Source organism: Delphinapterus leucas, chromosome 12, assembly GCF_059928025.1.
Source record: "Delphinapterus leucas isolate spDelLeu-1000000601 "Yukka" chromosome 12, BTC_Dleu_Yukka2, whole genome shotgun sequence".
NCBI classification, from domain to species: Eukaryota; Metazoa; Chordata; class Mammalia; order Artiodactyla; family Monodontidae; genus Delphinapterus; species Delphinapterus leucas.
Genome location: NC_143140.1, coordinates 81,812,098 through 81,835,766, shown reverse-complemented (window position 1 = coordinate 81,835,766; position 23,669 = coordinate 81,812,098). Strand labels below are relative to the sequence as shown.

The 23,669-nt window shown below is 42.2% G+C and overlaps 1 protein-coding gene across 1 annotated transcript in view; it reads right to left on the bottom strand.

Annotated features, from left to right (window-relative positions):
- The window catches only part of AKAP12 (A-kinase anchoring protein 12), a 98,560-nt gene extending 89,121 nt beyond the window's left edge, over nucleotides 1-9,439 (bottom strand). The window contains exon 1 of the mRNA XM_022559274.2: nucleotides 8,989-9,439. Coding sequence (XP_022414982.1) covers nucleotides 8,989-9,156 — 168 coding nt within the window. The 5' untranslated portion in view covers nucleotides 9,157-9,439. The remainder of the gene's footprint in view (nucleotides 1-8,988) is intronic.
- Between the last annotated feature and the right edge of the window lie 14,230 nt (nucleotides 9,440-23,669).

Genomic DNA, 23,669 nt, shown 5'->3' with positions numbered 1-23,669 from the left:
GCAATAGAAAACTGAAACCGACATCCTGAGGGGAACGTCCTTGTCTGCTGGAGAAACTGAGGCACTCCATATTCCAAGTCTTGAAACCTCAATTGTTTTTGGCTGCCCCCGTGCCGAGCCTACACCCTGCACCCATCCCACCGCATGGGCTAATATCTGCCCCCCAAGCTCCTAGGGGTGTCCTCTCTGCCGAGTGTGAGAGGGTCTGCCTCTTTGCTTTGTTTTTTATCGGAAGTCTTCACTTCACTGGCTCTCTGCTGCCTGTGCAGCTCTTACCATGATTGGCTGCAATTCTATCGGCATCTTCCCATTATCCTCTTACAACATTCAGCTCTTTCATATGCCCTGTACCTCCTGGCCTCCCGACTAACGGCCTTTATCTGCCTGCAACACTTGCCAAGATCTTCTTTTCTTTGTACATCAGTTATCTGGACAATTCACTGAATAGACATGTACCAACTAATGGCAATTCTTCTATTGTCTACCCAACTTATTTGAATCTTTCTTATTGAATCTTTTCCTCTAGAGGGATCCTATACCTCACCTAGATCCTGAGGTGCTCAAGGATAATGCTGTGTGTAATTTACCTCAGGGAGCATCTAGACCAGGGCCTTTCATAGGCTAAGTGGTTAGTAAATACTTGAGTGACTATTTTTAATGCATAATGTTATCACATGCCAAGAAAATAAATTCACTTCTGAAGACAACACAGGGCTCCCCACTTTTTTATATTTATGTGTGTATAAACTTACGATAGCCACAAGACAGAGGTGAGCCCAGAGATGTAGAATATAAAAGTATTTTAAACCATGGGTCTGCCATTAGAATCGATTACATTTTTAGCCACTCTCTTAATGCTTTTAACTACGTGTACAAATAAAGAGTAGGAAACATTTTTTAAGTAAAAAGAAATCAATAAACATATATGCATACGGAAACTCGAGTTTTAACCGGAGGGACTATTTAGTCAATGGTACTGGAACAGGTAACCAGTATGGAAAATGAATTAAATTTCTCCCTCTAGACAGAAAATAATACATTTTAGTGCACTGAGAACACTTTAACCTTCTTTTTAGCACCGAACTCTTGGATTTCTCTCTTCTTCAATCCCCAGTTCCTGGAGTACAGGAGCCAGTAAAGAAATGTTAATGAAATCAAGTGGTGGGGAAAGCTACACAGCCCTCTTCCTCTTTTTTCTTTTTAATTAAAAAAAATTTTTTTTAGACAGCCCCCTCTTCTGATCTTCAGCAACTTGGTTAGGTGTCAAGATTTCTTCACGGATTTTCGGACCAGCCAAAGGCCATAAACTAAGCCATCAGCTACTGTCTACTTACCCAACACAAGTGACGTTTTAAATTGATAAATGAGGGTTGAGGATTAAGAGGCAATCAGGTGGGAACGAAAAGTGAACTTTGACAAGTAGCTCCTGGCCCAGAAACGATGAGAGCATTTGATTCCACACCTATTTACCCTGAAGAGCACATTCCATTAAGAAAAAGCCTCTACTAGCAGCACACTTGGTTTCAAGACAGTAGAATAGGGACTTCTCTGGTGGCGCAGTGGTTAAGAATCCGCCTGCCAATGCAGGGGACATGGGTTCGAGTCCTGGTCCGGGAAGATCCCACATGCCATGGAGCAACTGCACCCATGCGCCACAACTACTGAGCCCGTGAGCCACAGCTACTGAAGCCCTTGCACCTAGAGCCCGTGCTCCGCAACAAGAGAAGCCAACGCAATGAGAAGCCCGCGCACCAGAACGAAGAGTAGCCCCTGCTCGCCGCAACTAGAGAAAGCCCACGTGCAGCAACGAAGAGCCAGTGCAGCCAAAAAAAAAAAAAAAAGGCAGTAGAATAAAGGAGGGAAATTATGTAGGAAATGTTTCCGTTTATTTTCTCCTCTGTTGTGAGGAGGGGAAACACCTAATTCTTCTAGCATCATCTGAAACCCTCCCTCCCACCCACACAAGCACCAGTGTCAATCAGTCTGTGCTGTGTTACCTCTGAATGCCTCGCCCAAGTCTACACCCCAAACCGCTTCCTCCAGGCAATGGTGGCCTAACTAGGCAAATTAGGATCCCTGATGAGCATTAAGGCTACAGAATCTCAGACGCTGGGGTGGCCTGGGATTCTGACTGAATAATCTAGAAGGGGGCCCAGTGGTGTCTTTAAAAAGCTCCCCAGGTGACTCAACTGCACAACCAGGTTTGGGAGCCACAGAAAATTTAATCTCTCCAAACTCCACAATTTGCAATGTCTGCATATGACGGACAGAAGATCTGCCAATGATTTATAGTTATCTCCCCTTCTTATAATTTGGCTTATCTCATTTACATAACATCATGAAGAACCTGTAGGGAAGATAAAAACCTTTGAACTTGAATGAATACTTGTACTAAGAGAAGCCTAACAGTGTCTGGGAAAGACCCTGTGGCTTCCAGTGCTTTGAACACCTACGTTTTCCTGGGAAAACACATTTATTCCAGTTAACAGAGCCAGGCTGTCATTTGTTATGAGAATTGAGAACAGCACCCAGGGGAGGAGACTACTGTTTTCCCAGGAGGTGGATTTCTGCCCACAATCCCTGATTCCAACATTTCATGGATCAGATGTATGAAGAAATTTCTGGCAACTGGATGATTTTAGATTGTTCCCGGAGGAGAAATTTTTAAACTGATAGCTAAAGAAGTAGGTCATTGCAAAGTCAATCCAAGCAAATAAAATTAAAGACAGTTTGCTAATTTGGGAAGGAAAGGGAACAATACCTCAGCCCCCTTTTTACTCTAAACTTGCTTTTTCCCAATTTTGATTAATTTCTGGAGGGAAAAAGTCTTTTAAAGTTAACTAACAATAAAATAAACTATACCCTTTAATGCTCTAAAAGCCAGTCCAGTTCCTGATGGAGTGGTGCACAGAAAAAAAGCATATGGTCAATATACCTGACAGGGCACCCAACTTCATAATTAAAAATGCATTGAGGAAACTGAGGTGCCAACTGAGGTACAGATTGGCAAATACTAGAAAAATCTTCTATCCACTGAGGCAAGGGCAAGGGAAAGTGAGCGCTGCTCTCCACAGAGTAGGGATGCAAAGTAGATGAATCTCTTTGGAAAGTAAATTTAGCAAGGACTATCAAAATTTTAAATGCATGTAAATCCTGTAATCCAGCAATTCCACTTCCAGAAATATATCCTAGAGATACATTCGCACACATACAAAGATGTCTGAACTAGGATATTCCCTGTGCCAATTTAATATAACAAAAGACTAGGAAAATCTAAATATAAACACAGGGGGATTGCTTAAATCATTATGGTACTTCAATCCATAAATGAGAAATTTATGTAGCCAATAAGAATGAGGGTAGATGTTTATGTCCAGATATGAAAAGATATCCAAACTCTAAAGTTGCAGAATATATGTGTTATGATCTTATTTGTTGAAAGCAAAAGATAGAGCTATTCTTATCTATATAATTGCACATGTATAAAGGTTTTAAAAGAATATGCTAGAAACAACCAACATTGATTTCAAACTATTGTTAACAGTGAGTACTTTAAGGGGCGGGGAGGAACACGAGGCTTTCCCTTTTTACCATACTCTACAAATTAAGGTTCTCAACCATTAACATTTTTAGAAAAATAAACATTAAATGAATCCTGTTTGCTATGACTTTAAATAAAAATCATTTTAATAAGAGTAAGCAAGTGCTTTTGATCAACTTTTTATAAAGCCTTTATTATTCAAGAATGATGATGTCAGGTCTACAGTCAGGTTTAAATAAGTAAACTTAATTATTCACGATAAGAAATAAAAATGTATATATAATCAAAATTATTACAGATTAATATCTTCACCTTAATCCTTTTATTAGATGTACTAACAAGTAAGAACATAGGTATAAAACCCATACCCATTCTCTAATAAGGTGCTAACTTACAGGAAAATAGCCCAAAATCTAAACAGACAAGACAAATAATTATAATTATAGATTTTTAAAGAATTTATTGAAAATAAGCTTGCTGGGCTTCCCTGGTGGCGCAGTGGTTAAGAACCCACCTGTCAATGCAAGGGACAGGGGTTCAAGCCCTGGTCCGGCAAGATCCCACATACTGTGGAGCAACTAAGCCCGAGCACCACAACTACAGAGCCTGTGCTCTAGAGCCCGCGAGCCACAACTACTGAGCCCGCATGGCACAACTACTGAAGGCCGCGCGCCTAGAGCCCGTGCTCCGCAGCAAGAGAAGCCACTGCAATGAGAAGCCCGCACACCACAACGAAGAGTAGCCCCCGCCCACCCGCCCGCGTGCAGCGACGAAGACCCAATGCAGACAAAAATAAATGTAAATAGAATAAATTTTTTAAAAAAGAAAGTAAGCTTGCCTATTTACAAGATATAATGCATCTCCCTCCCAAACCCAGCTTTTTCCATATTTTTCTATTGTATTATTTTAAAATGAAACTTCTTCTAAATTATAATTTTTTAGGTTATAAGAGAACTAAGAATTGGCTTCAAGGATTTTTAGTTTTATATATATATATATATATTTTTTTTTTTTTTTTTTTTTTTTTTTTGCGGTATGTAGGCCTCTCACTGTTGTAGCCTCTCCCGTTGCGGAGCACAGGCTCAGCGGCCATGGCTCACGGGCCCAGCCACTCTGCGGCATGTGGTATCTTCCCGGACCGGGACACGAACCCATGTCACCTGCATCGGCAGGTGGACTCTCAACCACTGCGCCACCAGGGAAGCCCTTAGTTTTATATTTTTCATGTGATAAAAGTACTGATATATTTTTCTCACAATGCTAAGTGCTGTAAATTCTAATTTCTCACTTCATGAATGACTACAGCAGTAAAAATTATAGAGGCCAAGGACGAGCACCATTTAGCTGCATTTTCTTTTCATTGGTATTCCTGTAACACTGAACAGGTGTTAAAACTGGTAAAGAAAAAGAAACTATTTCTTAGTGCCTTTTATTTTTCTTTCATTTTTTAAAAAACATTTATTTATTTATTTGGCTGTGTAGGGTCTTAGTTGCAGTGTGTGGGCTTAGTTGCCCTGCGGCCTGTGGGATCTTAGTTCTCCAACCAGGGATTGAACTCGCGTCCCCTGCATTGGAGGGTGGATTCTTGACCACTGGACCACCAGGGAACTCCCCTTTGTACCTTTTAAAACAAAACATTTTATTTCCATTTTATTAATTATCCTGTAAGATACCAAGCTGGAATCATCCTTTTAATGTAGTTTAAAGCTATCCCAGCACAGAGATTAGTCAATGCACAGCAAATTCAAAGAGGACGCACGTTTGGGGACTTTTCCTCACCAAGGGAAGTATTTTAAGTGGAAATCTTCACTGATCTCACAAATCTAAGAGCTTAAAAGGCTATAATGGATTAAAGGGAAGGCACTGCAGTCCCCACAGGCTATTGGTACCCTAAACGACCATCTTCACACCCACAGCTCCAATTTCTAGACTGTGCTCTAATCAGAAAGTAGTACCTCTTATAATCTGAGGGAAATCCATATGAATACAGGTAGTCACACACAAAAAAACGCACTCTGTTAACATATAATTCTCTCGAAATCATCTTAAATTCTGGCCCTTCTAGTGTAAAACTGGTGACAATCACATTACAGCCATCTCCATTCCTATTTTGTAAACACAGGGTAAATGGGAAACAGCACATACCTTGTGTTGGGAGAGGAATTATGAAATGCAGCTGGCCAAATCAATTGTCTGTTTTAATGCACAAAAGGTAAGGGCGTCCTCAACTTTATTAATCGGGACAGTGGATTCTTCTATATGAATACATCTGTTTGAGTCACAGCTCTTATAACCAAATGGAACCACAGCTTGAAAGACTGTCAAGGGTCCCAGTCTCCCCACCTGCTGGGGACCTAGGCCTCACACTGTTGCAACTGAGAGCTGTTCCATTTCTAGCTCTGAGTCACTGAACAGAAAAGACAGAAAGGCTAATTTAGAGGATTGTGATTGTCCAGATTTAGCCTGAAGCTTGGCTCCAGAAATCAAGGTTTGCCAGAGATATGGAAGTTTGTCACTGGCCACCCCACCCTACACGGCTACCTGAGTGAAAACAGGCTTTTCAGCTTTTAAAAGCAGATGACTTCAAATGTTTAAAAGCAGATGACTGAGGAATACCACGAGGCTTTGCTTACCACCTGTGTTCAGGTGGTCTAATCCCCCTGCACCCTGCAGTGGCCAAAATGGCAAACTCTCAAAATTAAACCTGGAGAATAACTGATCAAGCCATTTCCCTCCAGAATTAACATACAAAGATTGTAAAAGATTGACTGGAAGATAAGACTCCTTCCATTTCCATTAAAATACATCACAGATAAAACCAGGACTTGTCTCAGTGCATCTAAACTGTGAGGCTTCAGTAATCAAGTTTTACCAATGGGGAAAAAAAATCTAACAGTCTTTAATTAATGAACAGCATTCTACTGGGGGGAGGAGGGAAGCATTAGTCTAAACCTCCCCAAATGTCCACAGACCCAATCAAAAAAGCTCAAGATGTAATTCATCACTAATCCAGTGTATGAAGTGGCCTCCTCTGAGCAACCTGCATTTGTAATGCATTTGTCTATCTGAGATTAAAGGCAATTTGAAATTGCAACGGTAAAAAGCCCTTCTAAAGAAACAGAAATCAGAGTCCCCAAACCTTAGTTTTTTGCTAGATATTCACCTGGTCTGTGAATAACCAGACTCACTTTGACTTAGTCACTATCTGATAAGTGACACAGATCATGATGATGAGAAAGTCAAAGAACAAGTAGATGGGCCAAGGTGTTCCCCAACTTGACCGTCTGCAATCAAAATCAGGGAGCCAGCCTCAGCCTACCCGCCAGCCACACACGTCACACATGGGGCAACACCTGTTATGAGCCAAACCAGATATGGTCCCTGCCCTTGTGGAGCATTCAGAACAGCCAGAAGAACACAAGTCACTAAACCCACAAATATGGAAACTGCTGGAAAGAAGGGTCCGTGGTGCTGTGGGAACCTAGAATGGCAGATGAGATTACTCAGAGGTCAAGAGCTGGGGCTGAACAGGGCAAGGAGGGGAGGCAAAAGCTATGTGCAGAATCGTTCTTAATTAGACCATCCTTGTGAAAAGACTTAGGTCTTCAAAACCTGAGAAATAAATATTGCTAGTTGAAATGAAAAACTACACATTTCCTAAGGATACATGTAAGTTTATTGATTTGTCTCCAAATTGATAACTGGGCCGTAGGCCAAAAAGTTCAATGATATTCCGGGTGTCATTTAGGTAATTTTTTAAAGGAGGTCATCTGGCTGTTTCAAGATGGTGGTGACTAAGAAAAAGGGAGGATAAGGTTATGGAAGAAAGAGAACAGAAAGGAGGGACTATTTTAAATGAACACACTGAAGTTATTGGGAAGGGAATAAGTACCATATCCCAGGGTGAACTGTTGATAAGGCCTGAAGGACTGGTAAAAGCCAAGGAAAAAAATGTTCCCCAACTGCAAGCTTTTAGCAACTACACCTTAAAATTACTTTCATTACTGGACTCTAAATACTGGTTATACAGCCATTTTGACAGTAGTTGGCATCAAAAAGTGATGTACAGTAAATATTAAAACCTAACTGAGATCTCAAAAGGATAGTACATTGCTTAGGCATCTCAGAAAATCTAGGCATTCCAGGCACAGTTGGTACCTGTGAGCACCTACAGCTCTAGTACAAGTAGTTATGTTAACGACTAGAGGTAATCTAGTTAAGAGCGGTCTCTCAGCCCAAACTAAACTAAGACAGCTAAAAGGTCAAGGCGATTAGGTCATATAATTCTGTGATTTTTACCTAGATTTCAGGGTTGTTTTTTCCCCCCCACACTGTAAACATCTATACTTCCTGAGATAACTCCTAAAGGTCCTCATGTACTCCGTATATCCTCAAATTTGACACAACGGGTTTTCTTTTTTCCTTTTAAGTATTAAATGTGGTTATCCACATCTTCTATAAAAATATCACAAAAAGGGTTGGGTGAAGCCTGGCTAAAGAACATAGATGCTGGAAAATAGATCTAAAAGACAACGATCTGAACAAGTCACAATCTTGGCGACTGTAGTCGCCAAGAAGAAATATTTCAGCCTTGAAGACTACGACTATAAAATGCAAAATGTCTAGGAGGTTCAGCACTGCCTCCAGAGACCAGAGTAGAGGGAATGCTGGCTTACGCCTCTGACCGCATTTGAGAACTTCTAACTACTCCTCCAGTATTTGTTTATCCAACCGAGTGCAATGAACTGAGCAAAAAGGAGGACGCCGCCGTGTTTGCGAAACCTGTCATTCCTTTTGGAAATGCAGCGTCGGCTCAGATTTTCTTTGGCTCCGAGCGAGCTACACCCCAGGCTTTCTCTGCATCAGGAAGGCGGTGTCTGCTCGAGCCGCTGCCGCAGGAGGACTGGGTACCAAACCCGGGTCGCTCCAGACACAGCTGATATCACGGACGGTGCGCTGCGGGGAACCCATGGGTGGAGGGCTCGCCAGGCTGCAACACGCGTCAGGGCCCAACAGCGGACTTTCCGCTTGGGGAGATAGCGGGGCGGGGGCTCGACACGCTCGGCTCGGGGGTCAGTTCTCCGCGGACTCCCCCAAGCAGCTCGCCGGTATCGGGCTGGGTCGCTCCCACCGGAAGAGCGTGGAGAAAGGCTCAGTTAGCGGCGGGCAGCCGGCGGGTTTTATTACTGCGGATGGCGCAGTCGCCACCCCTGGAGACCCACTACAAAGATGCAAGCCCCTCGCCGCGCTCGCCGCTGCTGTGGTCCCGCCCCGGCGCTAAAGACCCTGAAAAGCCTAGAAAGAGGGATTCATGCTCCCGAGTTTGCAGATGGGCTGGACCGACCGGGAAGTGATCGCAGGCGGAGATCAAGGGACCCCCACACACACACCCACACACACACCCCACCCTCCGCCACCCCGGGGCAGGTGGCTCCGCGCGCCGGTACCTTGGTGGCGGGGTCCGCAGCGGCGATGGTCGCGTCCGCCGACGATCCGGGCGCCGCCTCCGCCGCAGAGCCTCCGCCGCTGGGCTCGGGCTCGGGCTCGGCCGGCGTCGCGCTCCCCGCCTCCGGCTGCTCCGGGCTCCTCTGTTCGGTGGAGCTCCCGGCGCCCATGGCTTGTCTCCGGTTCTCCCGCGCCCAGCAGCCGGGTTACGCCTTCCCCAAATAGCCGGGACGGGGAGAAGAGCCAGGAGCCGTGCGCCCGCGAGGTCTCAGGAGCGCCTTCCTCTCCCGTCGTCCTCCTCCGAACCCGCCCAGACAGCGAATGAAGGAGACGCGCTCGCTGCAAACTCCTTAAAAGAAAAAAAAAAAAAAGCCACCTCTTTGCCTCCTCCTCCTCCCCCTTGTTTTTCCCTCGCTTCATCACATGAGCACAGCCCCAGACACGCCTTGCAGCAGCATCTCCTGCTAGGCTGCTAGGACCCGAGGAGCGGCCAGAGCCTCGAGCCAAGGGCCAGGCGAGCCGCCCACCCCGACCCCCAGGACGCCTCCCGTTCCTGGACGGGGACAGGAGCTGGGGGACCACCACCCAGGGCTGCCTCCACGAAGGGGAGGGGAGGGCGAGAAAGAGGGCAGGGCAGAAAGCCCCCCGAGGAGATCGGATTCGCTGGGGGTTTATTAAATGATTGATGACCCGAGGCAGGGCTTCTGCTTCAGCCCACTTTCAGCTGGCCCAGAGGCGAACCCAGATCCCCGTTTGCTTACCTTCAGAGTGTTTGCTTCCTCCCCATTAGCAGGAGAAAGGCAAGCGCTCCTGGGCTCCTGCGGAGTCTGACCATATTAGGACACCTCACGTGGCAGGAGCTGGGAACCGAGAGGTTAATGCAGTCAGACCACGGATGAGGTGGCCCAGGCAGCCCCACGCTCTCCTATCACCCGGAACAAGTGATATCAGGCGATGCCGTGGGCAGCACCGGCTGCCCTCATTCCCCGGGGAATCTGGGGAATTGAGCCTGTTACTGGAAATGTGCCTGTCCTTAAGGGCCTGATGCTGGAGGTCCAGGCCACCTCTCCCTCACGCCACTGCTGAAACAGGATGACATGGATCTGCTCGTCGTTTGCTGTCAGTATTTCTCCATAGATAAGGGCTTTCAATAATAGCTGCCTAAGTGGCTTGCATTCTGTCCCTTCATACTCTTGAATATAATACTTGTCATATGAACATAGCAGGCAGTCACTATATATTTGAACTAAATTAAAATGTTAGCTGAATTATCTGGACGTAAGCATGAAGGTAGTGGGGCTGAAAGAAAAATTATCCCAGTTTTAACCGACAACTAAGCACCTTAGTTTTCACAAACAGAAGCTCATTAAAAATGAAGAAACTTTTGGAATATTGCCACTAGATGCCAGATAAATATCCCATACCCAGATTTAGGACAATCTTGTAGAGAATTGATGTAAACAATAGTTCAGCACCAGGATATTTGTGCCCAACTAATTGCATGCAGTACAATGGCTCCTTGGGAACCACAAGTTAGTTATCCAGCATAAAATTTTTCTGAATTTATCATTTTTATTTGAAAGGAGTACAGAACGACCACCTTCTCTGGAATCTATTCCGAAGTTTTAAGCATTTCCCCCATTTTGACTTAAATATTTAGGAAACATTTGAGTACTTACTCAGTACCAGACATTGTGAATGGACTTTGTGTGTATAATCCCATTTCAACCTTACAGCAATACTGCCATGCTGATCCTATTGTTCTCATTTTACCAATGGAGTGGGGGAAAGTAGGCCCGGAGAGGTTAAATCAGGCCTTCAAGGCTTCAGAGCCGATACGTGGAAGACAGATTCCTCCCTGGCCAACCACTGGCCAACATTTCACTCCCCTTCTGTGGGAAGCTTGGAATGTGTTCTCTCTTCTTCTCAGGGATGTCAGTGAAAAGTGGCGTTTAGACCTCACCTGGGATGTTAAGAGCAAAAAAACGCTGTTAAAACCTATTTGAGGGGCTTCCCTGGTGGCGCAGTGGTTGAGAGTCCATCTGCCGATGCAGGGGACACGGGTTCGTGCCCCGGTCCGGGAAGATCCCACATGCCGCGGAGCGGCTGGGCGTGTGAGCCATGGCCGCTGAGCCTGCGCGTCCGGAGCCTGTGCTCCGCAATGGGAGAGGCCACAACAGTGAGAGGCCCGCGTACCGCTAAAAAAAACCAAACAAACAAAAAACCTATTTGAGAATGACTAACCTCAGCACATATGAAAATGTACCATTAAGTAGTACAAATACTTTCAAAATTCCCCATTCTGTGAGATTATATTTATTCAGTTCTTGGGAAATTCTTAAAGCTTTTCACATCACACTAGCCTTTGAATTTTCAGAAGAGATTGCAAGGTCAAAGATTTCAAGCTGGCAGTGTACACCCGCATGCTGAAGAAGACAGTGCCAATGTCTGATTAGATTAGCAATTGCTTGCTTTGTGTTTATTTTTCAGTGTGAAATGCTCAGATTCTTATTTTTTAATTGCAAAATCTTACTTTAAGAAATGTGTATGTGGGCTTCCCTGGTGGCACAGTGGTTAAGAATCTGCCTGCCAATGCAGGGGACACGGGTTCGAGCCCTGGTCCGGGAAGATCCCACGTGCTGTGGAGCAACTAAGCCCGTGCACCACAACTACTGAGCCTGAGCTCTAGAGCCTGTGAGGCACAACTACTGAGCCTGCATGCCACAACTACTAGAGCCCTGCTCGGCAACAGGAGAAGCCACGGAAATGAGAAGCCTGCGCACTGCAACGAAGAGTAACCCCTGCTCGCTGCAACTAGAGAAAGCCTGCGCGCAGCAACGAAGACCCAATGCAGCCAAAAATAAAATAAATTAAAACTAAGTTAAAAAAAAAAAAAGAAATGTGCATGTTCTAGTACTCCCTATTCTTCCTGAAACAGCACCATGATAAGGAGGTATTAAGGATAACAGGCTGCTTTGTAGATTCACACAAACACACACATTAAGTATCTTTGAATTTTAGACTGACCAAAGAATCCTTTCCATCTTACTCAGAGACTGTGGAATTACTCTTTATTTTTTTTAAGATGCTTCATTCTTTCTTAAAAATATTTCTTCATCAGATCATGCATTCAGCTTTGTTTTTTTTAATTTTTATTGAAATATAGTTGATTTACAATGTTGTGATATGTTAGTTTCAGGTGTACAGCAAAATGATTCCGACATGTATATATATACTTTTTTAGATTCTTTTCCATTATAAGTTATTACAAGATTTTTTTAAAAATAAATTCATTTATTTATTTTTGGCTGCCTTGGGTCTTCATTGCTGTGTGCAGGCTCCTCATTGCGGTGGCTTCTCTTGTTATGGAACACAGGCTTCAGTAGTTGTGGCTCACGGGCCCAGTAGTTGTGGCACACGGGCTTAGTTGCTCCGCAGCATGTGGGATCTTCCCAGACCAGCGCTCGAACCCATGTCACCTGCATTGGCAGGTGGATTCTTAACCACTGCGCCACCAGGGAAGCCTGACCAAGGTTTTCTTTTCCAGAGTTTTGGAGACACCTTCAGAATTGCTTGCATCAGTGTCAGCGATGGAGAGGAAGGCAGCTGTTCTCTGTTTTCCACTTCTCAGTCCAAGGCTGTCAGTTACCCCGATTTCTCACCAGCAGCCCTTTCTCCTCCAAACAGCAGGACGCAGGTGTCCCTGCACATCTTCTCCCATGGGGCAATTGGTGGTAGAGTCGTTTCCCTGAGAGAGTTAATGCTCTCATAAAAACAGAGATTTCTCAGAAACAAATACACATTGCCCATATAGCAGGCTGAACTTGTATGTCTAATGCTTACTTCTCCAGAAAGGTAGGTCACATGAGATTTGCCAATAAAATTTAGAGTCATAGCTGGGCATCTTGTGCATACAAAGCATTTTCAAATATGTTTGAAAATAATTCACATATGTTAATACAACCCCTTGAAAGCACAATAATAACTACAGTGATTAAAACAGAATCTAAAACCAACACTCTCCCACGGATCCATTCTCTCGATTGCCTTCAGACAATTTCACTTAAAACTGGCAACTCTTCACCCTTGAAACTACCACTTATCACTTGTTTTCCCTAAATAAAAAGTCTACTTTTTTTCTGAAGCAATTACTTACATCAAGTTATCTAAGAGCCCAACTCTTACCCTCCTCTCCTGTATTTGCTGATTATTAACTAGAACACCAGAAAAATTAACAACTTTATTCAATTCATGAGTAGCTAATAATCCAATATTTGTGTAGAAACTACAGAAAAAGTTCGACATACAGATTAAGTTCAAAGGTCATCTTCCGGTAAATATACATTATGTATATAGGCAAATATTATTCTTCTAACTTTTTTTTTTTTTTGTCGTACGCGGGCCTCTCACTGTTGTGGCCTTTTCCGTTGCGGAGCACAGGCTCCGGACGCGCAGGCTCAGCGGCCATGGCTCATGGGCTCAGCCGCTCCGCGGCATGAAGGATCCTCCCAGATCGGGGCACGAACCCACGTCCCCTGCACCGGCAAGCAGACTCTCAACCACTGCGCCACCAGGGAAGCCCATTATTCTCCTAACTTTTAAGGAATGTATTGCTTTGGGTTTAAGTATAAAGCCTGCTATTCATATATCTATTTCATTTACCAAGATTTAAAATTGGCTCCTGACTCAAATCTAAGATTACTCCAAGGTTAACAAAGCAAGGGAGCCGTGAGTTGAGGGTTGCGGAGGTGGGGTGTTGGAAGGGGACAGTTAGTTCTTTCATTCATGTCATTGATATATACATACACCTTTGTTCCCCCTCCAGCCACTGTGGAAGGCTTTCCAGAAGCAATTATTTACAGAGAACTGATTTAACATAGCTCCCACCACTTTGTTCAAAATGTGTCTAAATGTAAACAAATAAACAAATAAATGAATACTATTGAAATGTAGTCCCCAGTAAGCCCATATAGCTTTGGCTTCTCATTTTTCTAGAGTTGAGCTGCTCTCCACCTATTATGGAGTGACTAGAACGCAGATACAGTAAATGATTTGCCCAATATGGAGGGAGATTTTCTCAGGATACATTTATGGAGGGTGCCTGAAGTTATCTGAAAGGTTTCTGCACTCCAGGGCAGTTCAAGTTACCATAATCCAACAACTTCAAATCCCTTCACAAATTCTTCAAAGGGTCCTGTAAATATCCAACATTTTAAAAAATATTTTGACTTATTAATTCGACAAACTTTTATTGAGTTAAGTGCCAGGAAAAATGCTTGGGGCTTTTCAAAGTTGGAAACTGGTTTCATAAGTCAACATTGCTTACTGGAAAAATAGACATTATAGAGACATACATTTTAAATCATTGAGAGATTTTCATGTTCCCCTATTAACTTGAATACCTTTATGAATTTTTAATCTTAGATCTGTTATATGTTGTCTCTGACATTAAAAAATACTTCAGTTATTTTTTGCGTGTGATTAAGAACCCAATGAAAAGACCAATGCTTGATCTAAAGAATTACTAAAATTGTATAGAAGAGAGGTTGACTGTTTTATCCCATGTTATTGAGCTCCCATCCAAATCTCAGATGTTGTCCTGAGATTCCGTATTTGAATTGATCTCAGTTGTACTGGGATTGATCTCAAGTCTATCAGCTGCTTTTTGTTTGTTTGTTTTTTAATGACTTCTGTCACTCCTACAAATGCAGTATTTATAGGAGAGGTAGTAGAGCCAATGGTAACTTTGAAAAGTGAAGCAATCACTTGATATGTTGTTTTGAATGTTATTATGCTCTTTGACAATTCTATGGAAGAAATCATGGGTAAAATATTTGAATTTTCCTTTCTGTTGGAGAATTTGAAACACTGATTATTTCAGAGTGTGAAATTATGGGGTGTTTTCCTGAGTAAAAATGATGGGTTAGTGAAAATAATATCCAGCAAGTGACTGCAATATCCAGGATTTCAAGCAAAACTTTACAGAACAAATTCCATGACTGGAAGTTGCCAACAGTCCCTTATTGTTTTGACAGCTTTATGGAGGTATAATTGCCATAGAAGGAACAGCACACATTTAAAGTGTACAATTTGATGGGTTTTAGGACAAATGTATACATCCTTGAAATCCTCACCACAATCAAGTTAATAGGCATAACCATTCACCCAAAAACATCTCTGTGCGTCCTTGTAATCCCTCTATTCAGCCCCTCCCATTCCCCATCTTGCCTTCCCAGGCAGCCGTTTACCTGCTTTCCATCACTATAGAATAATTTGCATTTTCCACAATTTTATAGGAATTCATAGAAATGGAATAATCTACTATATGCTCTTCTTTGTCTGACTTCTGTTACTTAGCATAATTATACTGAGATGCATTCATAATTATATAGAGTTGTTGCATCTAACGGTAGTTACAGGCGATTTTTATTTTTAAAAAATTTTGAGTGGGTTACTTCCCTGGCAGTCCAGTGGTTAAGACTCCACGCTTCCACTGCAGGGGGAAGTGTGGAACCCGCTTCCACGGGTTCCATCCCTGATCGGGGAACTAAGATCCCACATGCCATGCAGTGCGGCCAAAAAGAAAAAAAATTTTTTTGTTGTTTATGACTTTCCTAAATATTTAATAGTGAATATGTATCAGCTTTTTCCCTTGTAATACAAAGATTTAGGCATATGCTCATGATATATGCACACATATCTCCTCCCACTGAAATCTAGAGAATAAAAATTCAACTGGTATTTGAGTCTGAGTTAGAGGAACGCAATTCCATTCTGTATTTAATAAGTCATATTTAATAAACATATTCACTTTATATGCTTTTCCTGGTTCATATTCTTATTCTAGTCTGAGTAGTTGAAGGATTTGGAAAAAAAAATTAACTTTATTATCTTTACACAATAGTCATCAGTTTGGCTGCTAATGATGCATTTTTGGCCATAATTCCAAAACTACATATGATAGCAGTACTTTGTCAACTTAGGGGGAAAATATTATGGGAAGTATAGTCATATGCCTTAAATGTTGTTTTGTAGCAATGTAAAATGACTTATTAAAGGATATGTCTTACCTGCTTATATCCATGACCCAGATCAAGGTGTGTGAAAGTGTAAAAATTATGACAGTTGCAAACCAATACTGATCTCACACTTTCGCTATTGATACTAATTTTTGCATTTATTTATGAGATTTCTAAAATATTATATAAAGCTATATTTGCAATATCATCTCAACGTTGAAAGAATAAAAGGTGAGTGTGTGCGTGTGTGTGTATATATATATATATATATATATATATAGTATGTGTATATGCCTAATAAAAAAAACTAGAATGCTACAATAATTCTTTCTGGATGATAGAATTTAAAATGATTTTTTTCCTTCATTATGCTTGCCTGTTTTTTCCCCAAATTTTCTTCACTGAATATGTGTTACTCTTGCCAACAGAATAAAAAGAATGTTAGAAATTTTTAAATTATCCAAGGAAGAGTGAAACCTGAAAGATATAAGTTCACATAGTATATTATGACAACCCAGTACACTGTATTCACAGTATTGAGTGATAAATTATAGTAATATAAAGTTTCATAAAGAAATAAACAAAAGAAGAGACCTAACAATTGAGCAGTATTCTCAAACTTGGCTGCATACGGGAATAACCTGGGAGTTTTAACAAATACTAATACCTGCATCCTAACCCCAGAGATTCTGATTTAATTGGTCCAGGGTGCAGCATGGGTATTGGGATTGTAAAAATCTCCCCAGGTGATGCTAATGTGTAGCCAGAAGTTGAGAACCACTGCTCTAGGGCCTTGAAATTGAACTGATTTTCTTGATGCCACCTGGCTTCCTGATGGGAATTAATAGTCAACTGTAATAAGGATGTGGGAGAAAAGCAATTTCCTTTTAGCACAGTTTTTAAATGACATTACGGGAGGCGAAGGTCTATGCTCTGGAATCATCATAATTACATATATTCAATCTAATCCTTCCAAGAAAATCAATCCACCTGGAACGGGTCCAACATAGGGTTTCACGCATAATGAATTTTGTTTTACAGTGGGAATATCTTATAGTGAGACTGTATTTTTTAAAATCATGCCAAAGAAGATGGTTATTCCAGTATATAGTTACAGATAAATATAAAATTATCTATATTCAATTATATACTACTTACCATATTCCTAGGGAGAAAACCATTAGGTTATGAAATGTTGAATATTTTCTCTTAAATATAGAATTTAATCACTATAGAAAAATATTTGGTCAGCCAAAACCCACATGCCTTTAGTCATGAAAATAATCAGAGTGTGAACTGATAAACATCTTAACTAGGAATAAATTGAAGAAAGGCAGCTAAGTTCATCTAACATTTCTTTTGTATTCTTTTAAGTTGACTTGCTATAATATGCTTTTAAAATAAATGTAAACTAATTTTGTAACAATTTCAGTAAACCCATACAAATATGAACAACCGATTTTTTACAAAGGTCCAAAAGCAATTCAGTGAAGGGAAAATACCCTTTTCAACAAATGATGCTGGAACAATTGGACATTCACAGGTAAAAATATTAACCTTGACCTAAAGCTCATATCTTATTTTAAAAAATTAACTCAAAATGGATCAGGGGCTTAAATGTAAAACATAACACTGTAATACTTTTAGAAAAAAAAATAGGAGAAAATCTTAGGGACATAGGCCTCGGCAAAAAGCATGATCCATAAGAAGAAAAACTGATAAATTATGCTTCTTCAAAATTAAAAATTTTGCTCTGCATAAAACCCAGTTAGGGAATGAAAAGATAAGCTACAGACTGGGGGAAAATATTTGCAAACCACATATCCAATAAAGAACTAGTATATGGATGTACAGATGTCACCAACTTATGATGGTTCGACTTACAATTTTTGGACTCTATGATAGTGCGAAAGTGACATGCATGCAGTAGAAATTGTACTTCAAATTTTGAATTTTAATATTTTCCCAGGCTAGCAATACGTAGTACCTGCCTCTCTTGTGATGCTGGGCAGTGGCAGGAAGCTGCACTGACTAGACTAGAACTAAACTATGATATTCTGTAGGTAAAGTGTATTAAATGCACTTTTTTTTTTTTTTTTTTTTCTGTACGCGGGCCTCTCACTGTTGTGGCCTCTCCCGTTGCGGAGCACAGGCTCCGGGCGCTCGGGCTCAGTGGCCATGGCTCACGGGCCTAGCCGCTCCACGGCATGTGGGATCTTCCCGGACCGGAGCACGAACCCGTGTCTCCTGCATCGGCAGGTGGACTCTCAACAATTGCGCCACCAGGGAAGCCCTAAATGCACTTTTGACTAATGATATTTTCAAGTTACCATGGGTTTATTGGGATGTAAGTTTATTGTGAGTTGAGGAAGACCTGTATAAGGAATTCTCAAAACCCAACACACAAAAAAACAAACAATCCAATTAGAAAATGGGCAAAAGAATTGAAGAGACTTCACCAAAGAGGATATAAAGATGGCAAATAAATACATTAAAAAGTGTGCAACTTGCAGGCTTCCCTGGTGGTGCAGTGGTTAAGAATCCGCCTGCCAGTGCAGGGGACACGGGTTGGAGCCCTGGTCCGTGAAGATCCCACATGCCGCGGAGCAACTAAGCCCGTGCACCACAACTACTGAGCCTGCGCTCTAGACCCTGCAAGACACAACTACTGAGCCCATGCGCCACAACCACTGAAGCCTGCGTGCCTAGAGCTGGTGCTCCACAACAAGAGAAGCCACCGCATTGAGAAGCCTGCGCGCTGCAATGAGGAGTAGCCCCCGCTCGCCACAACTAGAGAAAGCCTGCGCGCAGCAACAAAGACCCAACACAGCCAAAAATAAATTAAAAACAAAAAAAAAGAAACAGGCAACTACCACGTGGTGCAGTAACTGCACCTTGGACCTTTACAGACGTATGTTAACACCAAAACCTGTACATGAGTGTTTATAGCAGCTTTATTTGTAATAGCCCCAAAGGAAAAACAACCCAGATATCCTTTAACACATTCAATGGTTAAATAAACTGTGGTATGTCTATACCATGAAACGCTGCCCAACAGTATAAAGAAATAAACTCCCCATATGTGCAGCAATCTGGACAAATCTCCAGAGAATTATACTGAAAGAAAACCAGCAATCCCCAAAAGTTATATACTGTATGACTCCATTTATATAACAGTCTTGAAATGCAAAACTGTAGAAATGGAGAAGAGCTTGGCGGTAGCCAAGGGTTAGGGAGGGGTGAGGGAGGAGAGAGTGGGTATGGCCATAAGACTGCAACAAGAGGGGTGCTTGTGGGTTGGGAATGTTCTGTACTTTGACTGTATCAATGTCAATATCCCGAGTGATATAGACTACAGTTTTGCAAGATGTTACCATGGGGGAGACTGGGTGAAAGGTATATGGGCTCTCTCCTGTACTATTTCTTACAACTGCTGTGTCTACAATTAACTTAAAAAAAAAAAAAAAAAGTTTGGGCTTCCCTGGTGGCGCAGTGGTTGAGAGTCCGCCTGCCTATGCGGGGGACACGGGTTCGTGCCCCGGTCCGAAAAGATCCCACATGCCGCGGAGCGGCTGGGCCCGTGAGCCATGGCCGCTGAGCCTGCGCCCGGAGCCTGTGCTCCGCAACGGGAGAGGCCACAAGAGTGACAGGTCCGCGTACCGTAAAGAAAAAAAAAAAAAAAAGATTCAATTTTTTTAAAAAAAGAATAATAAAATATATATTCTTGGATGGGCTAAAATAAAGGTCTAAGATACCTGGTTTTATTCAATTTACAGTCTCCTCAACTTTCCAGCATCCTTGAAATGCCCTTTAAAATGAAAACTAAGCCAAATTAGATGTCAACTCAGTGTTAGTAAATTGGTATTTTGTTTTGCTTCTAAGCTTGTTAACTCTGAAACAATCAGACTTGATAAAATACAGGAACAATAGATTTCCTGACTCTGCACTGCTGTGTAAATACACGCTTTTAACTCCTTAGCTTCATCTGCCAATGTACTTGTGGACCCACCTATAATTATCCTGGCCAATATAATTTCCAAGTTCTCCTGCTTGTGAAGGGCCTCAAAGGAACCAGATCAAACAAGAAATGAAGCAAGGAACATCTTAGACTCAAGAACAGTTTCTGCAAAGGTCCCTCCCTTTTCTGCTTCTCTCATCACCAGCATTTAGCATGGCTTTAGTTAGCAAAATACACGTAGGAATTCAGCAATATTATATCAGCTACAAGATAAAGAAAGATAAAAAAGATCAGTTAAAGAAAGAACAGGAGGGGCACTTAGGGTTTAAAATGCTAATTTCTAGGGTAAATTTTCCTGGAACAAAATTGGATTTTATATGGCTTATATTTTCTGGATTTTAAAAAATGCACATCCTTCTTTGGCCTATATTTAATAACGACTATTAAATAAACATCTGCGACATGCACGGCAATGCAGCGAAGCATTCCCCAAGATTAAGGAATTTATGACTTTATAATCATGCTTTTTTGTTGTTTTGTTTTGTCTTGTTTTGCGGTACGCGGGCCTCTCACTGTCGTGGCCTCTCCCGTTGCGGAGCACAGGCTCCGGACACGCAGGCTCAGCGGCCATGGCTCACGGGCCCAGCCCGCTCCGCAGCATGTGGGATCTTCCCGGACCGGGGCGCGAACCCGCGTCCCCTGCATCGGCAGGCGGACTCTCAACCACTGCGCCACCAGGGAAGCCCTATAACCATGTTTTTTAAAAACTCCAGTAATGGTAAAGCTCTCAGGCAGCATTTAGCAGCCACCAATATTTGAAACTGATATTTTAGCAGAGTAAGACTCCAACCCGGGCAGTGGAGCTAGACTTACCCCAGAAATGTCCACGTGAGAGTTTTTACTTCCCACATTTCATTGTATTCAAGTAAAATGGTTTCTGGATAGTTTGGAGATTTGCAGAGAAAAATCCCATCTCAGCCTCTTTTCAAAATACTGCTATGCCTGTCTTTGGCGGCCGAGAGAAGAGGCCAGAAGGTTTTTAAAGATCTCAACAGTGTAAATAGCTCTTTTGCCAGTCTGGGCAGGAAGACACTGAACTTTCCCCATTCCTGTAAAGAAACTGCTCAAGGCACTAATTTCCCGTTTGTCTCTGGCTCCCAGGTTTCTTTGATATCCGGGAGGTGGCTTTGGTCTGAACAAATTAGCAGCTGAGGTGAAGAATGGTTGCTTTTATTATTAGATAATCTTTCTCTTACTGATTTTTCTTAGCATAAGTCGCAAAAGCAGCTCCTTTTAAATGCATTATCGTCCAAAACTCAAAGCCAAGTGGCTAACTAAACAGGAGTCTCTTCCTTCCCACCCAAGCCACAGTCAGGATTCAGAAAAGTGTGTGGAGCTCGTAAAAATGTTTGGCCTTGACCCTCACTTGGGTTTTTCTTTCCTAAAACTGCAAAGTTCCAGTTTGTGTCCTGTCACTCCATCTTTATAAATTTATTTGGTTTTGGTTCATAATTCGCTGTGGAAACTGCTGTTCTGATTTGAAATCCCTTATCTGTTCCCATCCGACCCCACCACTTTCAGCGGCCCGCTCTTGGGTTCTCCTGAATTCCTTTGCCAGCCCTGGGACTCTAAGGATGAGGGAGGGACTTTGCTGTGGGGGAAACTCATCTGGGACTCCCTCGCTCTTCCTGGGGCCTCTAACGGCCTAAGCCAAGGGTCCTGGAACCCCTAGACTCCTGGAGGAGCAAGCGCAATGGTCCGTCTCTTCGGAGGGGGTGGAGGTGGGGGGCTTAGAGAGGAGGAGGGGCCCAACCAGGGCAGGGCCCAAGGACAATGAAATGGCACTCTTTTCTTTCTTTTTTAAACATATGGAATTTATTGTTTTCTGGTTTTCCCTCCTGACATACCATTTATTTATTTATTTATTTTAAATTATTTTTTTAACATCTTTATTGGAGTATAATTGCTTTACAATGGTGTGTTAGTTTCTGCTTTATAACAAAGTGAATCAGTTATACATACACATATGTCCCTATATCTCCTCCCTCTTGCGTCTCCCTCCCTCCCACCCTCCCTATCCCACCCCCTAAGTGGTCACAAAGCACCGAGCTGATCTCCCTGTGCTATGCGGCTGCTTCCCACTAGCTATCTATTTTACGTTTGGTAGTGTATATATGTCCATGCCACTCTCTCACTTCAACCCATCTTACCCTTCCCCCTCCCCATATCCTCAAGTCCATTCTCTAGTAGGTCTGTGTCTTTATTCCCGTCTTGCCCCTAAGTTCTTCATGACCTTTTTTTTTCTTTTTCTTAGATTCCATATATATGTGTTAGCATACGGTATTTGTTTTTCTCTTTCTGACTTACTTCACTCTGTATGACAGACTCTAGGTCCATCCACCTCACTACCAATAACTCAATTTTGTTTCTTTTTATGGCTGAGTAATATTCCATTGTATATATGTGCCACATCTTCTTTATCCATTCATCTGTCGATGGACACTTAGGTTGCTTCCATGTCCTGGCTATTGTAAATAGAGCTGCAATGAACATTTTGGTACATGACTCTTTTTGAATTATGGTTTTCTTAGGGCATATGCCCAGTAGTGGGATTGCTGGATCGTATGGTAGTTCTATTTGTAGTTTTTTAAGGAACCTCCATACTGTTCTCATAGTGGCTGTATCAATTTACATTCCCACCAGCAGTGCAAGAGGGTTCCCTTTTCTCCACACCCTCTCCAGCATTTACTGTTTGTAGATTTTTTGATGATGGCCATTCTGACCAGTGTGAGATGATACCTCACTGTAGTTTTGACTTGCATGAAATGGCACTCTTGATAAACCTGACACAAAAACTGGCACATCTGGCTTTTTTTCTTGTTTGCTTTTGTTTTTTTCTTTTTGACTACAAAATAGGAAAACTTAAAAGTGATTTATTTCACCAACCACTATGGGGTCCATAAAGGATATCTTGACCAGTTTTTAAGTGAGGATTTTGTCTGTGGAGCAATAACACACAAATAAGAGGTGAGATCAATTATATTACAGGCTTCACCACCTGGAGGACGTTTTTTCTAGAGGGAGCATTGGCAGAAACAATAGAAATTAAACTGTCCTTAAGGCCAAGAAAATGAGGAGCACTACTTACTTTGAAAAGAATCATTTGGATATGATCCTTACAGCACTTTTATTCAGATTCTCTCTTCCAGGCGCACCCTAGCGTCAAAATTTCCCACTAACTTGAGAATTCTGAGACTGAGATTCTCCAAGAATTTTCCATGAGCAACCTTTCTGAGTGGCACAAACGTGCATCTTGGGGGGCTGCCCCTAACAGGCCAGTTCTCAGAGGACTCATGAAGTACAGCAAGAGAACAGGAAAACCTCTATTTACATGTATTTAACCTCATCCTATCTAAATTACTAATTGGAGTATATGATATGATATACCTAACATATTAGTGCTATAGCAATATAAGTATAATATTTATAAATAAGTACAAATATGTATATTGGATCTGAATGCTCAAGTTTAAAAAAGTTGACATTTATGATTTCACACTGTCTCGGGAAGCTGGAAATGGCTTAGCTGTGTGATTCTGGCTCGGGGTCTCTCATGAGGTTGCCTTCGGGCTGTCGGTCAGGATTGTCGTCATCCCCAAGCTCATAGGGAGCTGAAGAATCCACTTCCAGCTCACTGTCTTGGTAA